This window comes from Candoia aspera, chromosome 1, assembly GCF_035149785.1.
Source record: "Candoia aspera isolate rCanAsp1 chromosome 1, rCanAsp1.hap2, whole genome shotgun sequence".
NCBI classification, from domain to species: Eukaryota; Metazoa; Chordata; class Lepidosauria; order Squamata; family Boidae; genus Candoia; species Candoia aspera.
Window position 1 is genome coordinate 210,048,318 of NC_086153.1, and position 24,563 is coordinate 210,072,880.

The 24,563-nt window shown below is 37.3% G+C and overlaps 1 protein-coding gene across 1 annotated transcript in view; it reads left to right on the plus strand.

Moving 5' to 3' along the window:
• The first annotated feature begins 508 nt into the window (after window positions 1-508).
• Window positions 509-24,563, plus strand: part of VWDE (von Willebrand factor D and EGF domains) — a 221,349-nt gene continuing 197,294 nt past the window's right edge. The window contains exons 1-5 of the mRNA XM_063307665.1: window positions 509-635; window positions 3,286-3,470; window positions 12,441-12,668; window positions 15,400-15,466; window positions 18,815-19,047. Of these exons, the coding sequence (XP_063163735.1) occupies window positions 509-635; window positions 3,286-3,470; window positions 12,441-12,668; window positions 15,400-15,466; window positions 18,815-19,047 (840 nt within the window). The remainder of the gene's footprint in view (window positions 636-3,285; window positions 3,471-12,440; window positions 12,669-15,399; window positions 15,467-18,814; window positions 19,048-24,563) is intronic.

The following is a 24,563-nucleotide window of genomic DNA, read 5'->3' on the forward strand; positions in this document are numbered from 1 at the left end:
CCAAGTCCAGATGGGAGATTCCATAGAAGGTTGTGGAGAATAACAGGGCTAAGTTCCTGTGGGACTTCCAGATCCAGATGGACAGGCAGGTACTGGCCAATCAACTGGACGTGGTAATAGACAAGGACCAGAAGACAGAGGTGGTGACAGATGTAGCAGTGCCAAGTGACAGCAATGTCGGGAAGGAGTATGAGAATCTGGAGAAGTACTAGGGCCTGAAGGAGGAACTAGAGGTGATATGGAAAGTGAAGGCCAAAGTGGTCCCAGTGGTGGTAGGGGCACTTGGGGCTGTGACCCCCAAGCTGGGAGAGTGGCTCCAACAGATCCCAGGAGCAACATCAGAGCTCTCTGTCCAGAAGAGTGCAGTGCTAGGAACAGCTAAGATACTGAGCAGAACCCTCAACCTCCCAGGCCTCTGGTAGAGGACCTGAAGTTGAGGAAGACACCTACCACCCATAGGTATGAGAAGGGATTTTTTTTTTCCCCAGGGGAAAACATTTAATCATACATGAATGGAGTGGTACTATCCAGTTCTGATCAGAAATGTTTTGAAGCTTCTTCCAGATGTGACAGTGGAAGTGCTGCAACTCCTAACTCTCATGTGCAGATTGCTAAGCAAGTTGGCAGTGTTGGCTGTACATGCAGAAGCTGAGACAGGATGCTGCCATTTGTTCCAGTAGTCTTCCCCACTGCAGAGTTCTGGTATATCCTAGAAACCAATTTATAACTTCACATGCTGCTCATGGAGCCTAAGTAACCATGTCTTTTTTTACATGTCTAGGGGCTAATCCACACACCCTCCTTGTCCTGGTGCAAGGACAGCCTACTAGCCGTTTCCAAAGGACATGTCTGCATGCTATCACCAGTATCTTATTGCCCACTTGCAACCGAGACAGGGTGTTGATGCCCACTGCAATATAGAATGTGTTGATGCACGTGGGGGAGGTGACCTGAAATAATGTGCTCAACATTGGCAAATGTGGGGCTCCAGTTGGTTCTGTGGGTTTCCTGTGGGACTGCCACCTTTCATCTGATCCTGACCAGTTCTCTTGTCCTTCAGTTCCCTTTTGGTTGTGAGGGAGACTGGTACTCTGGCTTCCACAGCCACTTTCTTCCTTTTTAAATGAGGTGGTTGGCTGGTCAGACTTCCAGTATAGATCTCACAATCACGCTTCTGAAAAACAAAAAATCAGTGTTGCTTTTTGCAGATTCAGCAGCTGCCTTTCTGCAATACTCAAAGGTATTAAATAATTTGTGAAATCTCCTAGATGGCCCTAATTTGGTTTGGAGCCTGTATCTCTGTGGCTTTCCTGCATACTTGCTCTATGATTCTGTCTTCCATCTTCCTGTGCCCTTTCAAATGCTACAGTAAGCAGACTCATGAAGAAGCATGATTCTCTGTAGAAGCCATGATTTAGTATTTCTGTCCCACATTAGCTATATACACTTAATCATATGCATTGTTTTCACAGCTCATTTTTTCCCCTTCTCTTTTATATAATATATCAAGAAAACTCCTTGTGGCATTCATGTTGCATTCTATAGAATATGTCTGAAATCAGCATTTCTCAGAGCTGTCTTTGATCAACAAAAGGCCTACTTTAAAGCAGTCCCATACCAATTTTCAGAATTTTTACGAAACAAATCTTTCCCTTCTTGTGCCAGTTTTGTTTATTTTATAAAAAACCCACAGAGCACTGTTCAGATTCAGAAAAAAATGAAGCTGTTGCTTCTTATACATTTAAATCTAGTGGCATCCAAGAGGGGGCAGGAGGGCCCAATTGTCAAAAATAGCACTGAGTGAAGCGGGCAGAACTTATGTTTATATTTTGTGTAACTCAGAGACACAGAGAGAGAGAGAGATCCAAATGGAATTCTCATCCTTCTGTACTGGCTTATTGAAAGAGGTATTCTCAGCATGGAAAGTATCATCTTGTTCAATATAGTGGTTGAAGTTTAGGAGTCAATGAGGGAGGGGGAGGAGGGGGAGATGGTTCAGCATCATGAACCCAACTGAAATTAATATTCATTTCTTAGATTTATATGTTACATTTCATTCAGGCAGCAGTATTTTCTCTTACATTTATATTTAGTGTACCTCACAGTTAAAAAAAAAAGGATGAACAGTAACAAACAGGATTGTCATCTGTCCATACGGCAATATTGAAATGGATATTCTCAATGTGCACCATGTAATGGTGAAAGATTAGGAATCCATGAGGGAAAAGAAGAGAAAAAAAGACCATTAATTGTTCAGCATCATGAACACAACGGAAACTAATATTTATTCCCTAGATTGATACGTCACACTTCATTCCGGAGCTAAAGGCAGCATTCATCGTGTGCCAGGCAACACATGTAGTGCTCCCTCCCATTTTTCCCCACCACAACAATCCTCTAAGGTAGGCTGAGCTGAGAGAAAGCAACTGACCAAAAGTAACCCAGTGACAGAGAAGGGTCCTAGTTTAACACCTTAACTATCCTACTACATTGGAACCTACCAATTTCCAAGTTTTATTCCCCTGTGAAAAAGATTTCTATTTGTTTACTTCATTCTCAGGGTGCTTTAGAACTTTTCAGTGTTTTGAGATTTCTGTACTGGTACAATTGATAGAAAGTGATTTTTTTCCCCCTTTTGTCTCTGTATTTCCCTGTATTTTTGTCTCTGTATTTCCCTGCCGTGCCTCATGGGCCCTGTTATACAGTTCTCATGGGAACACAGGAAGGCCCCAGATTACTTTGAGAATTGATTGTACAATAAAAGTGGAGTCACAGTCATACAAAACCCTCATATGTGTGTAAGTTCAAACTCCTGGCAACTCCCCATTGAAAATTCCATGGAATTTTTCTCTCCTTTGAAAAGCATTTATATTTTCCATTAAACTGAATTTTACAAAGTCAAAGACATTTACAGAATAGCTCTAACTGAAGCTCCAGATTCAAGCACTCAAAGGTCTTCAGATGGATATATCTTTCATTTTTGTTTCTCCCTTTCAATGTATATATTCATTAAAATAAAATAATCGCCTATTCTTTCTATTCCCTGAAAGAAGAAATATACAAAGTTTGGAAAGTTTTTGTAAAAAAATGCTCATTCTGCTTATTAAAGGTAACATGTTGTTTAGCTTCTAGAAATAGTCTACAGAAAGATATCAAAATGTTCTGTGCATTCACTCATTCATACTGAGGGGTGATTTAATAAGTGGGTGTAAAGCTATAGAAATAATTAATTTATTGATTCTTATTTACAGTTATGACACTTCTTTTTCCCTCCCTTGCCCTTAGCTCCAGAATGCTTTCCAGAAGGACATCGTATTCTCCATAATGCCTATCGCAGCATAAGTTTTGATTCTCTGGAATTGCAGGAGAAAGCCATTCAGGACATGATTTGTGATCATTCACTTCCACAAGGGTGGTACCGCTTCATGATTGAAAACAAGCCTGCAGAAATGCCAACCAGGTGTATAGAAGTAAGTAAGATGAAATGAAATGAAATGAAATGAAGAAATGAAATGTGTGTTCTCAATAAGCTATTCACAAATCCAGGTTCTCCCCAGACATTCTGAGCCTGCAACCCTACCAGAATTTCCATCAACTCCCAGAATTCTTAGTCTTCTCCTATGATGTCTAGGATTTCTGGGGTTACAGATCCAAACAACTGATAGCTACCAAGCTGGAGAAGGCTTCTTTTGAGGGCTTTAGTGACACCAACTTGCCTCAGATATATTCTTCTGCTATCTTAATTAGTGGGTACGGTATATTAAAATGGAACAATGTATGATTAGAAGCACAAAGCACAACAATCCAGAACCTGGATTTGCGAATTTGCAAATTTCCTCATCCAAGGAAAAACTAGATAGACTTATACAGATCTAATCAAATTTATATCTTTTATATGCAAACGAATTCACCTCATGCTCAACAATTCATCTCACAGGCTGAAAACACTATTTACAGTTCAACACTTCTACTGTATTATAGCCCACTGCTGACATGTTTTGAGTCATGTGAAATATGTGGTTGGATTAAGTGGTAAGTGTGGAGCAATTCAAGATCCTATTATTTTTATTATTATTTTTTATTTTTTTGCAGGAAGTTTTTAAATAATACATTATCTGCCCCTGAGAAAGTAGGTAATTCAAAATACATTGGGCATTTGCTTGATGGAAAATCTTCAGCAGCTCTGATCAGTGACTTAAAGGTTATAGCATCTTTGAAGTTTTACTTCTTTGATGGATAGCTTCTTGATTCAAAATAAATAATATATTACTTTGCTTCTTTTATAGATAACTTTCTAATTCAAAGAAACAACTCACGTAAAAACTTTCTTCATTTAAACCCCAAAATAAAATGGGATTCAAACTGAAATAAAGAAGTTCTGATTCAAAACTTTACTATAAAAAATGAAATAAGGCTTATTTCAAAAGCAGTTTTTAATTAAAAACCATATCCATAAAATATATTTGTCTTCAGATTTTACATTCTTAATTCCTTGACTATTTTGTGATAATTTTAAAATTTCTGAGTTCAACAAATTGAACTAAATTCTACACAAAGGAAATGATCCAAATTTTTGTTTGTTTGTTTGTTTGTTTATTCAATTTATAGTGTCACCCATCTCACAGCAGTGACTCTGGGCATGTATAAAGATTAAAATCATCATAACAATATAAATTCATGACACCCCAATTAAAACACACACCCCTGAAAAAAAAGCCTCATCACCAACAGAGCTCACCTAACTTCCTGGCTCAAACATAAAAGTATGAGGACAAACATTCCTTGAAATGAGCTCAGGAAAAATTCTGGAAAATAGGATGATTTGTTGTGAGCATTTGAAACTGACACTCTGAATTTGGAACGATCTGTGCAGCTCTTGTGACTTCAAAGATACTGTATGTAAACCCCAATCTCTCAAACCACATGGATATTTTGGGATTCATAAGCAGTAATAGTAAATTTTTCATAAGCAAAACTAAGACATAATTATTGCTATATTTCCAGCATTAATACTTACCACAAGCTCTTGTACAGCAGAATGAGATGAACTCATGTATTTGTCCTTGTAATAAGGCTGATAGAATAGATTCCTTCTCTTTTTTGGAGTTTGCACGATTTCTTGAAAATGTTTCTTTGAGGAGTGAGAGAACATGCTAAATGAAGTAGATCAGGATGTGAAGGGCAGGAGGATGGGCAGGATATCCAAAATCAAATGGAGATACCTTCTGTGATGAAGCAAAATGTGTATTCATCTACTTCAGTGTTTCTCAACCTTGGCAACTTTAAGATGGGTGGACTCCAACTCCCAGAATTCTCTGCTGGCTGGGGAATTCTGGGAGTTGAAGTCCACCCATCTTAATGTTGCCAAAGTTGAGAAACACTGATCTACTTATCCTTGCTTTCTTTCTTGTTCTCCCCATGCCACAGTCCAGTCCATTCAACAGACTCTCAAGGTTTTTTTAAAAAACTTTGGGAGCTATAGTAGAATGGAAAAGGGTAGAAGATCAGTGTTCATCAGTCTCAACTTGCAGAGAAGATATTTAGATTTAAGGCCATGTTTTTCTCCCTCCAAACTAGCTGCATAATCCTTCTGACCAGAAAAGAAAACCGGGAAAAAGCAAGAGGTGGTCAGTATAATCTGTATCTGGGTAAATCAACTGTGGCTTGCTTTCTCTACAAACAGTCAAAACCATCAAATCCCGTAATGTATAACTAATGAAATTCAAGGCACAGTTAATCAGTTATTCCTTTGATTAACAAAATGGACACATTGCTAGTAAACAGAAGCACTGCTGGCGAGTAGGGGGTGTTTTTTATACAGTACTTACTAATTGTGATTCCTGTTATGATCCTTTGCAACAAGATATATAGGATACCATGTGATCCAGGTAGGTTTCCACTTATTTGAATAATGTTACATATACAAATGTACAGATATATGAACTGTGCTTCATATGATCCCTGATACATCATAAGAACATGTATACAAGCTTGCTTCCTCATCACACGTACAAAATATCTATCTGATGCATTCATGACTGTTTTATATTTATAATCATTCCATATTCATGTATTTGTCTACTGAAGCTTTTTCAGTGACATTAAAGGCAGTGTGAATGAGGCCATAGTTTCATCTCTACTATGAAGAATCTTTCTTCATTCAGAAATACCTTGCAATGCCATGGCATTAGCATCTATGTGATATATATATATATATATACATACATACATACATACATATACATATACACATACACATACATACACACACACATACATACATACACACATACATACATACACACACATACACACACATATACACACATACATACATACATACACACAAACACATACATAGTAAAGGTAAAGGTTTCCCTTGACATTAAGTCCAGTCGTGTCCGACTCTAGGGGGCGGTGCTCATCTCCGTTTCAAAGCCAAAGAGCCGGTGTTTGTCCGTAGACACTTCCGTGGTCATGTGGCCAGCATGACTAGACGGAACACCGTTACCTGCCCACCGAAGCGGTACCTATTAATCTACTCACATTTGCATGTTTTCGAACTGCTAGGTTGGCAGGAGCTGGGACTAGCAACGGGAGCTCACCCCGTCACGCAGATTTGAACCGCCAACCTTCTGATCAGCAAGCTCAGCAGCTCAGCGGTTTAACCCGCAGCGCCACCGCGTCCCTGACACACATACACATACATACATACACACAAACACATACACACACACACATATGCTAATTGCTACTTAACTCACTAAGAGTAAACCCATTAGAGCTGAACCAAATATATGCAGTGGAGTTAATAACTTCTCATTTAAATCATATTAATCAAACTACTCCAGAAGTGAAATCTGCTGTAATTTTCAAGCTTTTTCAAGCTTTGCAACCTAATATTTCACAAACATTTATGGCAAACTAATGGTTGAATGAAATATATTGAGATGTACATTAATGAATATGTCGTATGCTCAGGACATGTGACACCAAGACTAAGAAATCGTTTACTTTTGGATTAATTTAAATGGAGCATTGAATCTGTGACACTCTAAACAGCCTGTAACCAACAGCCAGGAAAATACTGAAGAAGTTGCTATACCAATTAAATGTAAGTGTGAAATTCACACATAAACTTCTACTTATATTTAATAACATAATCTCTATGCAGACCCTCAATCAGTGAAATCGATGAAATCATTTGAGTATCTAAATCCTGAATAAACATAAGTAGATAACTCAGAATGCAGCAGCAGTAATACTAGTATGTTTATCATTTAATTGAAATGGGCAGCTCTACCGCTTTTTTAAAAAATGCAATATTTATCCATCAAATAATTGAATAGATTTACTATGAGTAGAATATACCTATCTCGTAGTGGTGCTGCCTGGATTAAGAAATATCCACAAAATATGAAAATGAACAGTGAGAAATAGGCTAGACGATGGGATTTCAGATTCCATTAAAGATATTTTTAGCTGAATTTTAGCATAATACATGTCAGTGTCATGTTCACTGTTTCAATGTGCACTGTACATCGTTTCACATGCCATGGTGCTGACGCGCGTTTCTGTTGGAAGGGAGCTGCTGTGAAACCTCATGCCAAGCTCTGTATCTGTGTTCATTTCAATGGAATGTGTTTGGGTTATGTGCTCTGTTCAAGGACTTTTCTCGCAGACCATCAGAAGCCGTTAGGAGCACCCGGGATTGTGAGCTTGGGAAGATTCTACAGGGGGAGGGATCTCATTTACACCGAGGGTTTTTAGTTTGAATTTGGCACACTTTTATCATTCTCAGCTTTCTTTGTGATCCTGCATACTATTCTTTAATAAATCAGATATCTTTGAATTCCTGCTCATGAGTCTGATGGTGTTTTAGGATAGGCAATCATTACAGTCAGTTTCTAATTATATGAATGCTAGAAACTAATTTATTTTTTGATTTCATTTGATTTCATTTGATTTCATTTGATTTCATTTGATTTGAAAAGCCACCCATCTCAACAAATGACTCTGGATGGCAAACAGCAACAAACAGAATAAAAACAATTATATCATGGATGCAAAAATTAAAATCCATAGCAGTCATGAAAAACTACACAGTTAACAGGGCTAATACAGTTAGGAGGCTGGTCCTTTCACACACTCGGGGCCCCAGACCTGGGCACACAACCAGGTCTTTAGTGCCTCACAAAAGGCCAGCAGGGTCATGGCCATCCTAATCTCTGGAGGGAGAATGTTCCAACAAAGACTTTGTTAAACAAAATTGTGCCCTTAGTTAGCTAAAGTTACCAGATTGGAGATGCAAAGCCTAAATGTCCAGCAGATGGCAGCAGACTGCCATTTTGCTGAATTTAGTGGCCACCCAGAGTTCTGCAGCTCAGATCAGGTTGTTCGGCTATAACTTTGTATAGTTGATTCCCTTGTACAGCAGAGTATCATTGTCTTTCCCATCCAAATCTTTAAAATGCTCACTGCTTTATATTAAGAGGAAACTTTTGAGAAGAAATGGAAAACCTACAGCCACAGACCAATTGAATGTATCAGGATTGTCAATTCAGTTTTCTTCTATCCTTATTTAGAACACAGCCTAAGTAAACATGAACACTTGAAAATTCCACTGATTTATTTAAATAAGCTCTCAGAATCAGTGCAAAACATATTCTTTATTTGCAGAATCACATCTTTCATTGCCAGAGAGATATCTGTTATACTTTCCTGAAACTTGAACAGGAAAACAAAATGATGCCATTAAAATTAGTTAATCTTTACCAAGCAGGGACTTAAAACCATTTTTATTCTTGCATATATATATATATGAGTAGTGAGTATGAGTACTCGCTATATATTTGAGTACATATATATACATATATACATACATATATATAAGTATATATGAATTTGATTTGGATTTTTTCAAAAAAGCAGCATACAAGTAAAAAAAAGAATTCTCAAAAGCTTGAAACATCTGAGAGAATGAAGAAGTATTTTCCTGGATCTGAAAAATGAACAAGTGTATCAAAATGGGCAAGCCAGAAGACAGTAGGGTAAATTCAACCTAAAAGCTAATCATAATGTCATGTTTCTGTTGATGTTCTTGATGCCCTGTTCTGTACTAACTCAAGTTTCCAGACAGTCTTAAAAGGTAGTGCTGACTAGAGTGCATTGGAATCAAAACAGAACAGAGTGTCCTTTGCATACCAATGACAACATTCTTTGAGCCAGGGGTCTACAATGTTTTTCCTGGCACAAGAAGACTACTCAGGTGGTGGGAGGATTGGATCATTTTCCTCCCTCCATCCCTCCCTAGATTATTGTCAAGCTCAGCATGGGGAAACACATACTTGTAAGAAAATGCATAAAGAGAATATTAATTGTTTTGTTATAAATTTATTATTATTATTATTATTATTATTTATTGTCAACAGAGAACCAGTTTGGTGTAGTGGTTAAGGCAATGGGCTAGAAACTGGGAGATCAAGTGCTCTAGTCCTGCCTTAGGCTCAAAGCCAGCTGGGTGACCTTAAGCCAGTCACTCTCTCTCTCAGCCCTAGGAAGGAGGAGACAAGGCCAAACCACTTCCAAAAATGTTGCCAAGGGACTTGTCTAGGCAATCTCTGAGAATCGGACACAAATGAATGGGGAAAAAAAATTGTAACCACCTTTGGCGCATGATGCATTATATAAGTGCACTGCATTAAGAATAACAGCAGGGTCACCACATTTGCTCTATCTGGGAAGGGGTGGGAGGATTTTTGAGTGGTGGGAATCATCATAGCAAAAGTCCATACTGATATGGACAAGTGCAAAAAAGGAAAGACACCATTAAATACTGTCAGCACCAAGAACAAATGGATGAACAAGTGGATGAAGAAGGTTTATATTTCATGACCTTAAACTTTTTTATACCAATACTCTGGGAATCTTAAATGACCTTCCTAATTTGGCATTTCCCAGTAAAATAAATGTTATTCCATCATCATCTTCAAAGAAAAGATTTGCTTTTCAAAAAGGGTGATAACAAGAAATTAATTTACCACATCAGATTGTTAGATGTTAATCTATTTTGCCTAACATTTTACTCTCAGTGCTCAGGCAGCCTTTCAGTGTGTGTATGGCTAATGTGTGTCTTTCTTGCCATGGGCCTGCCAGGTAAAATTTAGCTGACAGAACTACAAGGAAGCAAACATAACTTACAGGTGACCTCCAGTCCAACCCTGCTGTCATATACAAGATCCATTTTTTATGCTACAAAAGAGCTGCTGCAGCTCCTTAGGAACTTTGGCAGAATTGCTCCAAAGAAAAATAACTTCTTTTTTAAAGAATATTTTTTTAAAATATTACACAATACTCCAATTCAGTGGTCCCACTGAAGTTGTGCACTATTTTATAGGGTTCCAAAACAGGAACAGAAGTCTGCACTATTTAGAAGTACTCATCTACACTTTCAATGATAACTGTTAACTCTGAAAATACTTGATTACCAGTTTTTGAAAGCTGAAAATAACCCACTTACATTTATTTTCATGTATATATTTTGCTGAGAAAAGCCTATAAATATCCCACTTCGTGCTAACATTTTTTTTCTTTTCTTTTTAAATATACTAGTCAATTTTTTTCAAGTTCATTTCAAACTTCCAATAAATCTATTGACAAGAAATGTTCATGGACTAGCAGAATCTGCCCTTCCCCAACATAAGTTTATTATTCACAGATACCGAATGCCTCAAAGTCAGCAGTGGTTTAAGTGTAAATGATTGCAGCAGTAAAATAGACAAGGTAAAAATGTGCTGTGAGGATTTCACAGAACCTTTTTCTTTGTAAAAAGCAGCATAGATTCCAGTGAGGCGTCATTCATGTAGTCAGGAAACATCACAGAGGCAGGATTCACATATCATAGTAAGCTAAGGATTACTTAATCATGGTTTGTTTATTTATTAGATGTATGTCCCACCTTTTCTCCTGGGGCTCAGCTCAGCACACATTCTTTCCACACAACAATTGTGCAAAGTAAGCTGGGCTGAAAGAATGACTGGCCCAAAGTTACCCCATGAACTTCTGTAGCTGAGGGTGGACTTGAATATGGCCCTCTCCAATCCTAGTCAAACAAATAAATGATAATTGGCAAGTTTCAGACAACAGATCAAGCAGACAAAAATGTTTACAATCCAGAATGGCTGAGCTAATACACAAGGTTAAACAAAAACACATACATTATATAATCTCTTAGTATTGGAAATATTCTGTATTTTGCAATCACAGCTATCATATTGTTCAGTTGACAAGTTTTATCCAAATTCTAGCTATGAAATCCCATACATATTTGCATTGCTACCTTCCATAATCATGTTATTGGATTCCTAGCCCTTTCTTCTAAAAAAGTACACATTTCTAGCTGTTGCAGAAACATACAGTATATGAGGCAGAGTATACAGGAACTTTTAACCAGTGTCAGTCATAGCTATTTATAGGGAGAATGGTACAGTGACAGTAATATTCATTACCTGAGAAGAGATTTCCTCAATCATTTTTTAATCCATTTTTTCCCAAATCTTTCCTGAGACATTGCTATTGCCCATAGCAAACAACTGAGAAATCTTTAAGTACATTTAACATTGATTCTGATACTGATGAGGAGCTACATGAATAAAGGAGAGAAAGGCTAATCTGGGATCATGGAAACCATGGTTTAGATTATCATTTTAAATGGAATAAAATAGGAGTAAATGTGTTCTATAAATAATACAGGAAAAAACCTAGAGCAGTAGCCATCTTCTGTTACTGTAACAAGCAGTGAAGTGTTTAAAGTTAATTTAGTATATTCTCCAGACTCTGGCTTGAATCATTTATGATATTTTATGTACAGGGTTTTTAGTGTCTAATTTAAGGTAAGTTATATTTGTTCATTAAAAAATAATACAGCTTTGCAATATTAAAACAATGTTATAGTAAAGGCAACTGTGAACTGGTCTAGTAAATGTTGAAATGTCAGAGCAGTCTAGGACAATCCTGAGAAGTGTGCCTTTTTGTGGTTTAAAAGTGCTCCCACATTAAGGTTTGTGTTTGTTTGTTTGTTTGTTTCAAAACATGTATAGATTTTACTGCAGAGAGATGATTTGGTTGGAGAAACAGAGAGAGGGAATCTTAGCTCTTGACTCTTTGCTGTTCTGTAGTTTCTTCATTGTTACTGACTTAACTGGGCTCCTATGCAGAATTTTATTCTGATGTTGCTAGCAGCCAGACCACCATAGGTCCAATTTTTGCTTGTATTATTGCTGTTTCCTAATTGGCAAAAGCCGAATCATTGGTCAGACCTGAAGAGAGAGTGGCATTTGGAGGTCAGCCCCTTCTGTCTTGCCTGCTTCCACAACTCATTGGATGGTATATTCTTTCAATGCCCTAATCCTGAATTTTAAATAGTGTTTACTTTTCCGCAGATGAACAAATGTGGAACGCAAGCCCCAATCTGGCTCTCACTTCAAACAGATTCTCTCCCACACCATGGAGAGAGAAAGGCATTGACTGCCTGTGCAACCTGGCAATTCTTTTCTGGAAGCACCAAAGATTGTTGCCTCTTCCAAATCCCCATCTCAGTGAGACATTGTGGGGAGTTCTTTGTTTATCTCCTGCAACCTACTCAAGGGTGTATGGGCTACTGTGCAGAAGGTGAGTTTCACGAACTTCATATTTATCACTTATACTCTATGTATCCCTTTTGCTACATGTTCAAGGTCTTGTTATTGCTATACACACCTTTGTGACCTAGCAAGTCAAGCATTGCTTTCTGTAAGATGCAGACCATGCAGGTAATAAATCTGCAGCTGCCCAAAATGTTACTGTAGAATAGTTGCTACAACTTTGGCAGATTTTAATCTGCAGTGTGTTACCAAGGAAAATTTAATGTGGTTACACTTCATGCACAATCTTTTGTTTCCATGTTTGGCTTAAACAGTGAAAATTATGTATTTGAACATGTTCATGTTGTTCTTGTTACTAAATGGTATCGAACACTGAAATAGTTTATTGGAAAGGAACAAGTTCATTTGAAAGCTGTTGTAGGTGAAGGCAAAAGAAAACAGCTTTTGGCTGACATGTTTTTAAAAAATTACTTTGGTCAGAAATTTCTGTCACTGCACTGAAAAGATACTTTATTTTGTACTTAGGAAACAAAAGGAATAGCAGGTAGCAATTTGTCACTAAGTCTGTTACACCATTGTGTAAATCTGTATGTTCTATCACTTATATAGAATAATAGAGATGAGTCTTAGGAGAATCAGTACCAGTATGTGAATATTGCAGGACAAATTAAATCTCATGGAATCAACACAAAGGAAATCTGGTTATGGTAGATATCTTTTTATTCCATACCAGTCATTATCAAAAGCACTCTATTGGTAAATCTCTGCTACCTGACTAATTCTTGGTGTGGGTATATAGGCACCTCAGATACAGGATACTATTTATAAATGCATTTACTTTCCTGTCTACTCAAAAGACTTTCTCCTTTGTCGTCCTTTGTGCTTGAAACTACCTCTCAGAACACTTGAGTGATGCCACTTCTTTTTCAATTCAGTTATCTCCTCAAAAATGCCCTTTTCTGTCATGATTTTGGCATAATCTCCTGACTTTCATGCCTTCTGTATGTAACTCAGCTTAACTTTGTGGCATTATTATCTCTCACTCTTCTTCTTCTGCTTTCTCTGCATCAGATTTTATATTGTAAGCTCCTTAAGGCAAGAAAAATTGTTTTCATATTTTGCAAAGCACATGGATGGCACAATATTAACATTAATAAGCTCATTGATATCAATAGCATTAAAGTTCATATTAATATTTATTTATTAACTAGACAACTCTGTGACTCATTGGGTCATCCTTTGACAGAAAGGTAGTGCAGTCTGATGTGACCAGAATGAACATTACATTTTAGGCTGACCATATTTTTTTTACCCCAATGCTAGGCAGTCCCATGATCATCTAAGAAGAGTATATATCATAAGTAGAAAAATAATTGGCAAACAAGCTTCAATAATAAGTCAATATTTACTTATCTAAACAGATAAACAGAATGACCACAGGTGGGCAAAAAAGCAGTGGGAACGGGAACGAGTTATGACTTCCTGCCAGCTTCCTCATTGACTTTGCTTGTGGGAAGCTGGCAGGGAGCACTGGCAATCACAATCACATGACTGCAGGGCTGCTGCAACGGCCATAACTTTGCAAATAAAATTGGTTTGAACATTGTGGCAATTTCAGTTCCACAGGAGTAATAGGTCCTGGATTTTTTACGTTAGTATTCTTTAAGTTAGAGGATTTTAGGTACCTTGATTCAAAAATTGTTGCAGTATAAAGCACCATTTGGGCTAACTTGAGGGTACAAACAGATAAACATAATGAGAATTTTAGTTGTATATAGATTACAATATTATAAACTGATTTTTAAATCTTATCTGGAGACCCAAAGTGATATTCATAACAAACATGAAAACAGGTTATAATCAATGAGCCATATAAAATACCCCAAGAAAACTTTAAAATACCCAAGAAAGTAGATTTAATAAAATAATCAAAAGCCAAAATATTTTTTTTAAAAAATGTGTTTACTACCTGCATGAAAAGGAGCATGGGCAGGCCTAATCTCTCCATACAAATTATCAGACAACTGAGATGTTGCTACACAAAATACTTTCCTGTATATAAACTTTCTTGGCATTAGAAGATGTAATTTAGGCTTTGGTGGTAAGAACCAGAAATTTGGATTGGGCCTGGAAACAAATTAAATGCAGCACTATTTTTTTATTCATGATGAGAAAATGCACATCAGAAAAACTGTCAAAATGATTTTTTAAAATTTGTTCTTGTTTTGGTATTGGCTTCATTTTTCAAATTCTCTTCAGGGGCAGCATATTTGAAAATATAAACAGAAATGGAAATAATTAAGGAACAGATCACTGAGACCAGACCCATTCATTATAGTACACTGAAAAATAGAAATCATAAATCAGAATGATTTTCATGTTGTCTACTTATTTGTAGATACATTATATGTATGTATCACTATTTAAATGATGGATGGATGAATAGATAGATAGATAGAATATTGATTTTGCAGAGTTATGTGTATTTGCACATAACTGGCTATGTTTTTTTGCAATATACACAATGCTGAAGAGTCTTATTTCCCAATCTCCAGTTCTACATATATTTCAGAAGAAGCAAGCCACTTCTGCTTTTCACAGCTGACATGCTGATGCATATATTTCTTACCTGAGAACCCATGAAAACTGTGAAAGCTATTCAGACCAATAAGTCAAAATATGTCCAGTGAAGTATCAGAAAACCCTTAGCACTTGCTTCACCACTTCACAATGCCATATTGACTGATTTATTTCCTTTGTTGTTGAAGAATCACAGCTCAACTCTTTCGATCCCAAAAGAACTGAATTAGAAGGCATCGACCAAGGTAATTTAATTATACGAGAATCATATGTGAGTTATCTTTTATCTGCAGAACCAGTGAGTACATTGTTCCACATTCACATTGATGATCCTTCTCCTTACATATTTCCAAAAGGAACTTTTGAAAATTAGGATATCATATGTGGGGTGAGAATGCAGCTGAAAGTTAAATAAACAATCCCCAGTTTATTATGCTTATTCTTATGCTTATTGATGGCAAATATTCAGTCTTGGCAGCCAATGTTTACCTATTGCCAGTGCCATTTGTAAGGCATTGAAGACCTGGCTGTTCCTTTGGGCATTAAGCCAGAGTATTAAGTGAGTCCATTTCTAAGGGGCCTTGTCGTATATTGACTGGTGTTCTTGGCTGCCAATATGTTTTGTTTGTTTTTGATATGCATTTTTTTATGATCATTTTAAAATTTGTTTGTAAGTCACCCAAAGTTGTTTTCTAAATTGGGTGGCCATATAAGTGAAATAAATAAATAGTTTCTTAAAAAAAAAAAAAGAATGCCAATAACAGCAAAACTATGTTTTATATCCAGTGATATATCTCCACTTGAATGAGCTGAAATTTCTTTTAATGGATTGCAGAAGGAAGATTTTTTTTAATAATTCTTCCTCACTGTACATCCCTCCAAATTTGGTTGCTACCATAGTTGAAGGACTTTGAATTCATAGTTGAATTTCTACATATTAGAAATTCTGACTCTTTGATGTTTGGAGATTAAGAAGGCTGTGAAGACCAACAGATCTGTTAAGTCTATACCAATCGAAGAGAATATCTATAGCTCAGGGTGGAACTGTGGAGTCCTTGGTGTTCTCTGAGCTTGGTTGTTTTCTTGCAGACATTTCATTGTCTGACTAGGCAACATCTTCACTGCCCAACTAGCAACAGATCACAATATATGCAAAAGGCCAAAGAATTACTGGAAGACAAAGAGTCCTACATCCCAGTAAACAACAACCCAATACAGAAACTAGACAACCGGATGAAGAAAACCCTTAATGACCAAACCAAGAAAGGTCAAATCACAAATAAGAACAGTGGTGGATGAAAAGCAGTGGACCCACCTTCCCACACTTCTATGGATGCCCCAAAATACACACGCCCGGCATACCTCTTCATCCGATTGTATTGTTACCAGGGACCCCCACATACAACATAGCTAAACAAACTTGGTCATCTCACAGAGAGGAGCAAATATTCTGAACTCCCCACTACAGTGCCTCCAGAAAATCAAAGACCTAAAAATAGATGAAGATGAAATTATGGTGTCATTTGATGTCACAGCACTCTTTACATCCATAGACCCAGCACTAGCAAAAGTATCCACGGCAGCAATTCTACACAATACACCCGACATAACCAAATACACTAGGACTGAAATATACAGAATCATGGACCTCATTGACCTCTGTCTCACCACCTACTTTCAATTTGATGGACAAACATACCAACGAATCAGAGGAGCACTCATGGGATCACCACTCTCAGGACTCATAGCAGAAACTGTAATGTAGCATCTAGAAATTATAGCACTCCCATGCATACAACCAAAAGTATGATCTGGTGTGTAGATCACACCTTTGTCATAATAAAAAGGAACAACTAGAGAAGACACATGAAACAATCAACAACATCTTCAAAGGAATACAATTCACAATGGAAGAAGAAAACAACAACACACTACCCTTCTTGGACATCCTCATCAGTAGAGAAAATGACGGCAAATTAGAAACACAAGACTACCAGAAAACTCTAACCAAGTGCTCCATTACCAACATAACAACCCAACCTCCCACAAGAGGAGCTGTGTAAGAACATTATTCAGATGAGCACAAATGCACTGCAGCAACCCAGAACACCAGAAAAAGGAAACAATCCACCTGTACAGCATCTTCCAACAAAATGGATACCCACCAGCTTTATCAAAAAGTGACCACTCAACCCACTACAATGCAATCAACACAAGCTACAAAAAGGATAACACTGCCATACATCAGAAACATCTTGGAAACTACCAACAGACTATTACAACCACACAGCATTGCTGTAAAGCCCTCCAAAACCTCTTAAGTAAACCAAAAGACCCAGTAGCCCAAGAAGAAAAAACAGGAGTCATCTACAACATACCGTGTAAGGACTATAACAGCCACGATGTAGGACAGATAGGTAGAAGACTAGCAGAGCACATCCACAAACACCAACTAGCAGTCAGAAGACATGATGAAAACTCCTCAATCTCACAATACATGGACAGATTCAACCATAGTTTCAACTGGGAAACTGTGAGCATCCTAGACCAAGCCAAATCCAAAAACCCTAGGGAATTCCTGGACTCAGGACAAGTCAGCCATCAACAGGCACATAAAGGTAAACATTTACATACCATTCAAAAGAGACAATAAAAAGCTAAAAAGGAAACAAAAAGACCAGAACACCTCGTTGCCAGCAATCAACACCCAGATAAGCAAAGATCAACACTAGGATTAACACCTGACGAACAATCAAGCAATATACAATACCTTAATCAAGGAACCACCAACTCAGTCAAGTAAGCAAGCAGCAAACAAGAGCCCAATCAAAGAACTCCCAAGGAGAGAACAACACCCCCACCAACACAAGCAGGGCAAGTATATAAACAAAAAACAAGGCCCACTCCATTCTATCACTGAAGAGCACTCCATTCTAGTTGGGCAATGAAACATGCAAGCAAACAACCAAGCTCAGAAAGCACCAAGGACTCCACTGTTAAGTCTATCCCTGCTCTCTAAGTATACAGAATTCGTGGCTCTTTCTGAAACCTCAGAATCCTTGTGGCAGAAAAAACGTACAGGTTGTAGAAGAGTGTTCATCTAAGTCTGGGCTATTGGTTAATTAACAGTCTTCATCCTTGGGCTAGGAGACCTCAACATGGGTGATGATGGATCCCCTGACTAGAAGTGCCTGAAGGTTTTCAGTTTCAGAATCTCCTACAGGTTTGCTGAGCAACTGTCCTTGAGGACATGATTGTGATTAGGGACATTACTGAGAGATTATTAAGCAAATTAACAGGTGGAAACCCTTCCTTTGTTTACAACTGTTGGAGATGCTTTGCTTATCATTTTCCACTACCTCTGAACTATTCAGTTCAGTTACAACTTACAACTTAAAATTTACAAGACAGTCTTCATCTGTCTGCATAAACTGCATAGTATAAATGTACAATTTTTATCCAGAAAACATCAGTTGAAATATATGTCTTCTTAAGCACTATAATACTGACTCAGTTGTAACTTTAAATTTGTTGAACTATTTATTATTTATCTCATGTGCATTACACAATAATCTGCTTTCCTTTCTGCACAGGGAAATTCCAGATTCCAGTTTTACACCCAGTTGTTACTCCTGAGCTTTTGGGATCCCAGGTCTACCTAAAATGCACTTTCAGCTGTCCAACTTCAAATTGGGCCATGGGCTATACAGTGATCTGGTCACGGCTTTCTACATCCAGTGTGAAAGAACAGCTTCATCATGACACAACTGTGCAGACATTCTCCTATGTGGAGATGGATGGAATTAATTTCAGATTGGGAGATACGGTAAAGCTTTCTTGAACTCAAAAGACAAGGTCAAGAAAGACAATCATTCTGTAGTGCTTTTTTTTTTTTCCTAAGCTCTTATTAACTCTCATATCTTGAGCCTGAATTTGGCCTGAAAGTAAAATATGGTGTTCAAGAAGCAATGCATTTTAATGTAATATTATTGAGTACATTTTATTAAGTTTAGAAGTATAAAGCAATTTTTCGTGTTTATTCAAAAAATATTTTTCTTAAGCTGCATAGCATTACTTCTTTTAAAATAGATAATTGGTAAATAGGTAAGTTAATTCATACATCCAATTATGAATAACTCTACCTTCTTACAGCACAGAGAAATGGTTTGGTTAGCCTGAACCAAATACCTACAGCAGAATTCTTTGTACTGAAATGAAAATAAAACTCAGTGAAAACACTGGATTCCTTTCCATTTTTAGGTGACAGAGAACCAATTGGATTGCAGAACTGGATCCCCAAAGTTTCATTTTCATTGACTCACATGAATGAGTCAATAATATAGCATTTTAGTATTAATATAACATTATCAATGGTCTGTCAATAATAGAAAGAATCAAGAAGTTATAAATCCCATATTTCTACAAATAAAGCCAAATGTCCAAAGGGGACCATAGTATATACCACTGAGAATTCTGTGGTCTCAGACCACTACAAATGAGAAACAAAAAAACACCTGAAAGAGAGGATGGTATGTTCAAAGTCTCATAAAGTTTCAGCCCTAGTTTCTGCTTGAAAAACTAACATTGGCCTCATATTCCAGTGCTAGCCTATCATTCTATCTTCAGTTTTTTTTCACTTGGGGAAAAGACTTGGAGGCTCTGTCTTAGTTCTTAATTGTCCCTCATTCACACTTGAAGAGACATGACACTTACTCTGTCATATGAATTAAAAAGACTTAGCAAGTAAAGTCCAAATATTTAAGTATCATGACACTCAGTTTTCTTAGCAGTTTGGTTCATAAATCAGGAGGCCTCAAATTTGAATCTTATTTCTATCCTGACAGGCAAGGCCTTCTTTCTTCCATTCTCAATACATTCTTCCCTTTCTGCAATTTTGAGATAAAAATGGCATATTATCAATTTTTTGTAAAGCTTGCAAAAGATTGCATGCAAAATGCTTTAATTTTGTAAAGCATGATGTACACGTGCACACAAATGAAGTATGAGTTTTCTGCTGCCTTTTAATTTCTACCATCTATACTGAAATGTGTCTGATGTAATATTAGAATTGAAAGGCTTTTGTGACATCCTATTTGACCTTCTTCAGTGGTCAACTCAGATTAACATCCATCCAAATCTGTCTGTCTATGGTGGGTGCTGCAAATGGAGGCATCCTGAGCCACTAATAGGGACAGCCAATTTTGTCACTACACAGTATAGTTTCCAAGTACCTCCATACTTCTCTGTACTATTTATTTCTCAAAAGCTGCAAAATTGTAAATCAGACAAGGAGCCTAAACATTAACATTCTGTTCTAAGATGACTGATATATCCGAAGTACTTTCCATTTGTTTAAATTTTCATTAGTAATATTGTTCACACCCGATATCAAATATCCATCAAGATGTCCATCCCTTTAAGAGAGTCATTGAGCTTTACTAGTCCAATGGACTTTTATTAGCATAACTATAAATAGCCAATACCATTTTCCCATAATGTTTAGAAAAGTCACAACTTTATACGGTTATGCTATTTGAACTCTGTTGACAACAAAATGCCAGCAAAAGTACTGCAGCTTTAATAAATAAATCTGCAATATGCTGTTTTCCCCTGGGTAAACACTCAAGATAGCCCATTCCATCTGATTTGAAATTGTAGCAATCCCAAGATCTATTTAGATGATATTGACAGAGGTCACTCTATACCTGGAGGTACAGCCATCTGTAAATTGAGGCAGGTACTGTGTGCACAGTGGGTAATACTGAAAAAGCAGGATGTGCCAGAAAAACTGGTCAGGTTTTGCTCTGCACAGCAGTTTGGACGCTCATGAAATGAAATGACATACATTTTTAAAAAGGCTTATGTAAAATTGCCTTTTAGTTTGCCATTGGCATTGACCATCTTGCTGATGAGTTACAGTATTTTCAATTATGATGGCAACTCCTCCCTCAAATACTGAAAATTAAAAACTTGGTGTACAAAATTCTGTAGTGATTTATCTCTGCATGTAGATTATAAAGAAAGGTGATTAGCTGTGATGCTTCCACTATGAAAGAAAAGAGAGAGATTTCCCTTTCCCACACTTTTAATTATAACTGTTAACTGCAGTGCAATAATTCCACATATATTAAATTTTGCTTTCAGAAAGGGTTCTGATTTTTTTAAATGAATTTTCACATTGATATTCCATAACCAGGGATGTGATTTGCTTGAATAAAAACAAACCTTGAAACTACCCTCTCTGAATCAAGCACAATTTCCAATTCAAATTATTTTGACTTGCTGTAATAATTATAGATAGCTCAGTCTAAAACTCATTGTGCTAAAAATCTTCCTCCCTTCTCTGACAAATATTATATGTTCTTTTCAATGATAGAAACAACATAACATGGAGTACAATGTTGTCCACCCACCCCACAACACACACACATCCTTGAGTGTCTGAAGGTGAAAGCAAGAAAATGTTTTTATCCTAAATTAAAATCTGAATGCTCTGAAGAAGAAGATCTTTACCAGTTTCTTGAAGGATGAAAGGGTGGTAGCCAAACTGACCCCAGGGAGTCCGTTGGTCTAGACTGAGGATGACATTCCTGAGAATATTGTTTTGTGGGTCTCAATGCCACTCACCTTGTGTGGAATAGACAACCTCTCCCTGTTAGTCTGTATAGGGTTGGCAGAGTCTACCTGGAAAAGGAGCAAGGGCCCAAGCCTTATAGGGCTTTATAGGCAAGCATCAATATCATGAATTGGGCCCAAATCCTACTGAGAACCATCTCAGTCAACTTTATCCCATCTAGTTTGTTAAAGCCTCCAGGCAAAACACAAAACTTCTACAATATCTGCTTGTTCTAGGATATAGATATAAAGCTGGGTATCGGCAACATATTGATGATACCTAAACCCAAACCAATCAATGTCCTCATGTACATGTTAAACAGAATGGGGGAGTGATTCAAGCCCTGGGGCACTCCACAGTAGAGTGCCCAGGGGTTCAACCTCTTGCCTCCCAACAGGTAATCAGAACCATTGGCTTGGGAAAGAGTGGAACCACTGCAAAACACTGTCCAATCCTCAATCCTCGCACACAGCTCAGAAGGATGCCATATTTGATGGGTATCAAATGCCCTTGAACTCTAACAAAATAGAAGGGGTACATCACCACACTCTTAGTCCCAGTACAGATCATCTACAAGAATGATCGATGCACTCTCTGTCCTTTGTCAGGCCTGAAATCCAACTGAAGGGATCCAGATAATTGACCACATCCAAGATTCTCTGTAGGGTCTTCTCAAACATCTTTTCAAGAAACTGTAGGTTGGAGACTGGCCAATAACCCAATAGGATGGCTGGGTCAAGAAATAACTTTTTGAGGCCAGGACACATCATCCCCAAGGATGCATTCATAACCCTGTGCCCAAGCCCTTTATGGCCCCACATATCATCATCCAAGGAGGGCAAGGATAAATAATTTGCAAGTGGGTGAGCTTATCTTACATAGAACTCTGTCTATGACAGATAGAAAATGAGATAAGAACCAGTTTCTTATTCACCTTCCCCCATAATTGTCTATGCTCAGTTTCCCATCGTATCTTCCTCTGGCAGTTGCTACCCCAACCCTTCATCTATGTACCTATGAAGAAGAACAAGGATAATCAAAGGAGTAGCAACCAAGTGCTATAAAGAGAGATTGAAGGAACTAGAAATGTTTGCCTTTCAAGAGAAAAGAGAGCACCCCAGGTAGTCTATGTTAATCCAGAATACAGGACATGAAATATGGGAGACAGATTTCAACTGAATGTTGGGAAAAACCCTTCGTTATCAAAACATGATACACTCCTTCTTGCTGCATGCAGAGGGTAGATATCTGTGTGTCGGGGATCTTTAGTTTAGATTCCTGTCCTGATCTGAGAGTTGGGCTTAATGGCCTAAACTGCCTTTTCCAATTATTATTCTAACAAATCATGTGAAGTTGTCAAACTTATATAAAAGGAATTGTTGCCAGAAACAAAACCCCTAGCACAATCTTAAGAGTGTGATTCTATTTTTTTGTCATGACTGTAACATTAGTCAACAAGGTATGCATAGAAAAATTAAAAGCTTCTTTAACACTTCACACAAGTAGCATTATGGCTTACATTGCCAAATTTCCTTCCCCTGCCACAAAACAATCCTCCTGATGTCTATAGGTGCCTTTGTCCCCTCCATCTTAATGGGTGAGCTATGGCTCTGGATCTCAATAAGTTTTGCTTAAATAAACTAATTCCTTTTAATAGTTTTAAAATTTAGGGATAATAAGTACAGTATTTTATTTTATTGAGAATCTTTAGGGACAAAAAAAATCCAATAAAAGTTGTCTTTACATAGCCTGTAGGGTATCTTTTTCATTTCCCCCTTCATCCTGAAATGATAAAAGGAGGGGGGGAAAAAGCCTCTGATTGCTTAGTTAAAGGCTAGGAGCCAATATTTAGCTAAAGGCAAGAAGCTTGTGAGAAAACCTATCCTAATGATTGTGTGACACGCTGTCAGGATTATTGATCAGTGCCTATAATGCATGTCTGATTATTGTGAGCAGGAGGAGGACCAGGAGATCTAAATTTACAAAGGAAGAAACTTCATAGAGAGAAACACAACACGTTATTTCCCAGCCTGTGCAGCTTCTAGATGTATAGATTTCAACTCCCAGAATTTGCCAGACAGCATAGCTACCTGCTGAGAATTCTGGGAGTCGAAGTTTATCAGATTGGGAAACACTTGTATAATAAGTACAGAATCAGGAAGATTTTTGAATTGGTTTGTATTTTGCTTTTTTTAAGCAAAATTCTTGGTTTTTGCTTCTCAAGATCATGAGCACCAAACTTGATGTAAGATACTTCAGACTATATATACTGGTTCATCCTTAGTAAAGAACTAAAAAAGCATGCCCTTTATTCCCATGGAACTGTTGCCTTCTTCAGAAATGCCTTCTTGGTTTATCTCCATCTATAAATTACCTGTGATCTTTCAGATGCTGAGCTATGACCACCAGCTACTCCAGCCACCATGGCCAATGGTGATGGATGCTAGGAATTGTAATTCATAACATGTAAAGGATCATAGGCTCCCATGTTTTGGTTACACAACTCACAATTGTTTTCTGTTTAAGACACAAATATATTTGGAGATACAAGTCTTAGTTAAACATGGGATTATTTGTATGCAAATAGAGTCTAGTCAGTATTGCCTAGGTACAATGTTTTAACATTTTTTTAAAAATTAGTTTTTAACATTTGAAGTTCCTATTTGGCAGCTTCTAGCTGTTCTCTACATGGCTAATGATAAGGGATATTGGGAAGCATATTTCAA